The sequence below is a fragment of the Branchiostoma belcheri genome, unplaced genomic scaffold (assembly GCF_001625305.1).
Source record: "Branchiostoma belcheri isolate BF01 breed outbred unplaced genomic scaffold, Haploidv18h27 scaffold121, whole genome shotgun sequence".
NCBI classification, from domain to species: domain Eukaryota; kingdom Metazoa; phylum Chordata; class Leptocardii; order Amphioxiformes; family Branchiostomatidae; genus Branchiostoma; species Branchiostoma belcheri.
In genome coordinates, this window is record NW_017802614.1 from 582,918 (window position 1) to 589,752 (window position 6,835).

The window sequence follows — 6,835 nt, forward strand, 5'->3', positions numbered from 1 at the left end:
TGACACATCTTTTTGATGAAGATCTAAAGTTTTGTTACTCTTATAGATGATTTTATGCCCAGGTAAACATTAAGATTGACTTGAATCTGACCTTTCCCCTGACCCACATTCAAGGCAAGGCTTGCCTCCTATTGCACGTATGTGGGTGAGGAACATTTATGATGGCAGACTGAGGCAGCAGATCCACAAGGTAAACTGTTGGTGTCCTGTTCTGCTGAGGGGTCCTGGCTAACTTTCATCACAAGTCATTCCCAGCTTAACTCAGGCAGGGGATACTGCTGGGACTCTCCCCTGACACAACACAGGTCCCACATGACACAAGAACACTTCAGGTCTGCAGAGGGTTCAACATGAAGGGTGCTCTACTGACTCACGGGTGGCAATTTGTACAACTGTCATCCAAGAAATGTGTCTTTGCTATAAAGTAGTACTAAATATTATTGCTCTTATTAACTCATTTTGAGCTTCTGTGCATGGGTATAGAATTTCTAAACTGCACTTTGTGACATATATAGGCATGATACTTGTCACTATCAAATACACTGGTACATATGTGCCTTCACCAAAAACTACTTTGTGATATCTTGCTTTGTCTACTTTCTTCTGAACAAACCATCATGGAAAACAGCCCTTAACGCTACGTCTATTTCAGTTTCTGGCTATTGGTGACATGGTCACATTTATAGATGGAACCAGCATAGAGGTCCCAGCAACATTTGATTCCAAATTCAAGAAGGTAGAGCAATGATACAGCATTACGCTTAAGTTAACTTTACACAAAATCCAGGCAACTATGTTGAATGAATCAAAATGGCTGATTGTGCTCTACAGAAAAGACATGCTGGTCCCATTAGACATCAACTTCAAGTCGTTCCTTGATGAGAAACAGCAAGTTTCAGGGCAGCAGTCTGCATGCATGAGCAGTGCACAGTGATCCACCCTGACATCTCCCTTGTGTGTGAAACTGTGCACATGGCTGACATGGGTAAACTTTCCCATGGGGCGAGAGACAGAGCGATTAACGGCCTGCACCTGACCTGCCACCTGTGCCACAGGAACGACAAACACAGCTATGACAAAAGCCAAGCAGCAAGGAGAGCCAGTAACCTTGAGACACGACCACTGAATTCCTCCAGTGGGCCACAGACAGATGTATGGTCCATGTGACGTGCGTGTTACTGAAAGAAAAAGATTTAAAACTGCATATGTTTAGGCTGGCCTATATTGTATGTGACAGTCTATCAGTACTCCCTCAGCTCTTTGCTTGGTCAGGAGTCACAATAAATAATAGGCTGCAATACTTATGAAAGCTGCTGGGGAGACAGACATTTAATGACTACATTCTGACACCTCAAAATGATTACAGTGCAATCTGTTTTAACCTAACAAAAAATAGTCTAATAACTTAACTGGCAACTATATATCACAAGCAGAGCATCAACATAACATCTTTTGTCATGTTTTCCTGTTATTTAGGTTCACACACATGTATTTATCATTTGATGCATTATTGGTATAGTTATGGTGATTAAACTTCTTATCACTGAGTCATGACCAATATATTTACTCTTGTGCATAGATTAACAACTGGGAGACTGGGGGAGGGAAAGGTGTAAAATCAGTGAATTGAACTGACTCTAAGACAAGAGGTCAATCTTTTTTATACCAGTATGTTGCCTTTAAGGAATTATAAATGGTTTAAAACTTTAAAAGCAATCTAAAATGTCTAACATTGGCAAAAAGCAGCTGTAAGTTTGGTGGTTTGTTTCTTCAGTCCTGACACTGCTGGAGAGTTGCCGATCCCCTGATACTACACAGAACCTGGGACGATGATTGTGTGTGACATGTCATCAACTCAAACTGGGAGGCTCAGCAACTTCTCAGGTTGGTTCATGTAAGGTTCAAGTTGGTGTCAAAACCCTTCATCTGTTTTGAGGGTACATACTGAACATTTGGGCGAGTGCACGCGCAAGACAGAAAGAGAGAGAGACAGACAGACAGAGAAAGTACCAGTAATGGACAGAGTGTACTCAAAAGATTGTACCTTCACTGTTGGTATTGGACAGCAAACCTTGACATACACATCTAAGGAAGGGCCACACTTGCTCACCAACCAAGAAATCAGCCAGGCATCCAAGTAAGCAAGCAATCAACCAACTCGACCCATTCCATCTCAACCCATCCCATCCCAACCAAACTCCTACCACCAACCAACCTTTACATACTAACTCACCCACTAAATGCCAACCCAATGTCCTCTGGGCCTACATATAATATTGCAAGCTGCAAATTTTTATCATTACATAGAATATGAGATTCTGTAAAATACTACACAAGAAACAGGGATATTTCCATATATTATTTATTAGTAGATGACGTTCTGCTCTAAATAAATTTTGTACCTTTACTATATGATACACACATCATACATGATACCATAATAGGCATTAAGCCTTGTATGTTTTCCATATGCAAAATCATAACCTTCTGCATCTTTATCGACCATCTATGTTTCTTTCCTCGAAACTCTTCATTGCAGGCAGGTGGTCAATATACACTGACAAGCACTGTTCTCTCTTTTGCATACATTAAACTACTATCCAACCAACAATCATATACTTACTTATTCCTTTCTTCATCTGTATTTGGCAACATTGCAAAGTTGAAGCTGATGTTACATTTACACTGGAAGTGTTTATAGATAAGATGTGTGGAAAAGATTTAACAAATTTTACCCTAAGCCCAGGCAATCCTACTGGACCCATAATGCAGTGCAGAGGTCATCTGGGTTTGGGGAACAGCCTGATGAAGAGGATCATGAAGAGGAAGATGATACAGACGATGGACAGCATGGTCCACATGGTCCAGTTACACGACCGTTTCACATGCTGTTCTAGCCTGTCTGTCTCCACCTTCAGACGATCATAGTTCCCCTCCGCTAACTTGGATGATTTCTCCAATACCTACGGCGGAGAACAAAATGTATGCTTGAACCAAGGAGGCTTTTTAAACCTCCTTGCTTGAACAAAATCTACCAGCTAACTGAGCAGTGCATCAAAAAAATACTAGCTTCCTTCGTGACAACAGGGCCCCATACCCACCTTGGTGTCCTCCCTGATGATGTTCTGTGCAGCCAGCTGGTTGTGCTTCAGACTCCTGGCTAGTGTCAGCATCTCCTCTGCTATCTTGGCCTGCATGTCCTGGTGTCTCTGTAACACGGTGTCCAGGTCCTCTTCTGGCTCCTCCCCTCCCCTACAGGAGGCAGACCATCGCCAAGTCATTCAGGACAGGGGGGGTTTAAGGGTACCACTGTAACACCTACTTTGATGGAAAAATGGCTTTCATAGAGTTTTGTCTGACTGATGGGGCTTTTAATACTTGACATTTTCAATCATGTGTAATTCATTAACCATGAAATTGGCAATTTTGCGATAATGTGCAAAGTGCAGCATAGTCTGCCCTCCAAAAATTCAGTCTAAGTTTGCTGCCTGGCCCTGGGCTCTTTCTCATGGAATGCTGGGCAGAGATCCTTGGTGGAAAAGGGACTAAAGACCCTAGCAAGATTTTACAGTGCCCCCTATCCAACACACCTAGAACTACAAGTAATACTCATACATGTGTATCAGATTCCCAACCAAATATAACCCATTACTTAATATTCCAATAGCACCATGCCATGGTAAGTGATCATAGCAGACAGGTGGTCACTACAGAGAGGTCTTACCATGGTTAAGCTAAGGACCACCAAAAAGTGGTCTCAATGCATGGCCTGGTGGTCCTTATGTGGTTACAAATACACATTAACTGGAATTGTGCAATGGGAGGTGTATATCTCAAAGAAACGATTTCCCATGAGACAGTTTATTAAAGAGCTACATTGAAGCTTTTCGATGTCTTTACAGAATCCCTTACACTTAGAGTTTCTTTTAAAAATGGGCTGCTCACCTGCTCCACCTTGAACCTGATGCATCTGGTGTATCTGACATGAGAGCAGAAGAGGAACATTAGTCTGTGGACAGCTGCATAGTCATTCAGTATGGTGCAAAACACACAACAGTATAGTAAAAATGGTGAACACATTATATACATTTGTAAACTGTAAATCCTTTAACCAAGTAACAGGAATTGTATAAAAGGAACATGGAAATGAAAGAAAAAACTTACCGCTTTTGTTGTCACTTTCTGTCTGCAGAAAATAAAAACAAATGTTGCAGGTTAAAAAAACAATGCACCAAGCAGCTACATCTAGCTATTTCATTGAAGAATCAGCACACAAAAAGACAATGTGTAAACCTGTACCTTGTGCATGTGAGACAGGCTAGGGATGGACAATTGCCCAACACACACCCCTGCTTCACTATGTAACTGCCCTTACCTTCCCCAGAAGTTCTTCCCTCATGTCCTTCTGGTAGCGAGATCTGGCCCTGGCGTGGAGCTCTCGAGCCTTCCTATTGGACAGCTGTGAGGAGGCGGGGCTGTAGTGCTCCAGGCAGGGCTGGCCTGGCTTCATCAGCTCTGTGGCCAGGACTCGTTCACTAGGAGATTCCTGGGGGGCAGTGCAATTTTTCACTCAGTCATAATTCTGACCTGGATTTAGTTTCGTTTTTCTGCCATGTTACCAAGAATATCTCAACACTCAAATACTGTGCCTGCAAAAATGGTAAAATCTAAGCTGACTGAATGAAATTGTTTACAGAAAAAAGGGGCTATGATATATTATCCTGGTGATGGAAGAGCTTGGATGGAATGTGCAATTTTCATACTTACTAATTTCTCTGCCTCAATATACTTCTTTAAAAACTCCACTTTCTTGTTGTACTCTTTCAGGATGTCTGTGGCAGGTTTCCTGCAGGAAAAATATTGTTATATCAAGGAGGTTAAATACAAGATTTTAACTCCATGGTTTATATATTGAGAAAAGTCACATCACTTGAGAAACAAGACAGTCTATCATCACCATATGTGCATCATTTCCGTTGTACTTCAAATCAATACACGGTAATAGAAAAGGCTGTTAATAGTTACCCTGGACTTGGTAGATTGTTCAGCTCACTGAGTTGTCCTTGAAGTGCTTCTACATACTGCAAAACGACACAAAAAGGTTTTCTTTAGCATCATGCCACCTCATTGATGATTCACGCCCCCCTCCCCTCCACATATTTTGAGCTACGTATAAATATGCAAAATGCAGATGAGCGATAAACTAAATAAGATCACACTTTCGACAGCTGGCCTACCTTTTCTAATCGCCAGTCACCAGCCCTCCTTTCTGCTGCCATTTCTTCACAGCGACCTAAAAGTCGACGAAAGTTGATTTCCAATCTCGAAACCGCCATGTTGGCACTGACGTCACGTTCACCTCTGACCTTTGCAGACCTTTGCTCTCTTTATTTTTTCTAAGGAGGGCGATGGCATGTACATGTAAAGTATTTGGCGTACTAAAAGCTAAATGATACAACATTTAACAATTTTCTTGTCAGATACAAATACTCAGTATCTTATTTTCGACCAGCTGTACCTATGATTAACTTAATACGTGCGTATATCTTGATTAACATGTAAAAGAACATGGGTGTTTTGCTGCCCTACAAAGTAAGCAGCGTCCGGTCGCCTGGCAACAGCCTTCCGCCAACAAAAGGAAAACAAAACACGATTCCAAACACGTTTTGGAGCCATTTTCTCATTTTCCCAGGGATTTAACCAAGCCTGTCCGGAAAAGGGTGAGTAGCCGCTGGTTACATGGCGTAAAATGAAGTTATACTATGTGTGGGTTATCGTTAATTGGATTTGTCTGGGGGAAACAGCAACAAGTGCTCTTGGCGTGCGGAGAGAGACCTTGTTCCCGCCGTAAACCCCACTTCACTGCCAAGAATGATTAGTATAAACTAGCGACTTAATAATTCATTGTGCCCTTCTTGTGTTATTGTCAGATGAACCAAACACAGATGAAGCTACATTGTGCAATGATTTGCGTGTTTCAAAATATTAAATCACTGCCAGGTCAAGCCCCACCTATGCAAGGAGTTTCTATGTCAAATAATGCAGTAATACCGGGACCGGCGGTCTTGACTTTTCCATATAGCAAAGAACGTCAATTAAAAGCCATATGAAGCTACTAAGTAAACTATTTTCATGACATTTTCAGTGCTTTTGCATATAAAATCCAGTATTGAAATAATGAAAGGTTGCTCTCGCTCTGCTTTGAGTCCGTTTGTGCCGACATCGAATTATGCGGCGAAACCGATATCATCGAGAGTCTAAAACATTTTTAAGCAAATTTTAAGTAAATTCTACAGAGCGAAAGTGATAACGACAAATGAAGAGTGTCGAGTGAGTCTGAAACGTCTTAAATCACTTAAATCATAAGAAAAACATCGTTCGTTAGATTGAGAAAATTCCTATTTTCAACTGGCCGGGTGCCGAGGTTCTCCAAGTTATGTTAGTTGCTGGGGAGATGTGCAAAGCATGTCATTGTTTTCACAAGTTAACCATTTCAGTATTTCGTTTTAATATATTTTCTTCTTCCTCTCATGTTGAACAACAGACAGAGTCGAGGACGCGCCATGACAGCTGTATCAAACCCCATCGTTGCTCCTCTGACGGGCATAGACTTCCTCGCCGCCTCTCACTTCAAGATCGCTCAGGAACCGTCCGCCACCCCCGATGCCCTTCACAGCGTCTTCAAGCACGACTACAAGGCTCCGTACCAATGGCGGAGACAGAGCGCCTCCGAGCCGCCCAGACCCGCCCAGTTCATGCACGCGGACACCGGCAAGATCGGGGTGAAAATCTCCGAGACTCGCCAGGCCTTTCCGGAAAAGAGGTCGGAGAAGAT

At 42.3% G+C, this 6,835-nt stretch overlaps 2 protein-coding genes across 2 annotated transcripts in view; one reads left to right on the plus strand and one right to left on the minus strand.

The window, feature by feature from the left end:
* Positions 1 to 1,568: 1,568 nt before the first annotated feature.
* Positions 1,569 to 5,523, minus strand: LOC109463075 (vesicle transport protein USE1-like). Its single transcript, XM_019759784.1, has 7 exons — positions 5,238 to 5,523; positions 5,026 to 5,081; positions 4,768 to 4,846; positions 4,376 to 4,546; positions 3,915 to 3,979; positions 3,102 to 3,252; positions 1,569 to 2,963 (listed from the first exon to the last, which is right to left on the minus strand). The coding sequence occupies exons 1-7, from the start codon at positions 5,334 to 5,336 to the stop codon at positions 2,781 to 2,783; spliced, it is 804 nt and encodes a 267-aa protein (XP_019615343.1). The 5' UTR covers positions 5,337 to 5,523; the 3' UTR covers positions 1,569 to 2,780.
* Positions 5,524 to 5,608: 85 nt separating this feature from the next.
* Positions 5,609 to 6,835, plus strand: part of LOC109463073 (uncharacterized protein C19orf45-like) — a 4,732-nt gene continuing 3,505 nt past the window's right edge. Inside the window, exons 1-2 of the mRNA XM_019759781.1 lie at positions 5,609 to 5,720; positions 6,545 to 6,823. Coding sequence (XP_019615340.1) covers positions 6,564 to 6,823 — 260 coding nt within the window. The 5' untranslated portion in view covers positions 5,609 to 5,720; positions 6,545 to 6,563. The remainder of the gene's footprint in view (positions 5,721 to 6,544; positions 6,824 to 6,835) is intronic.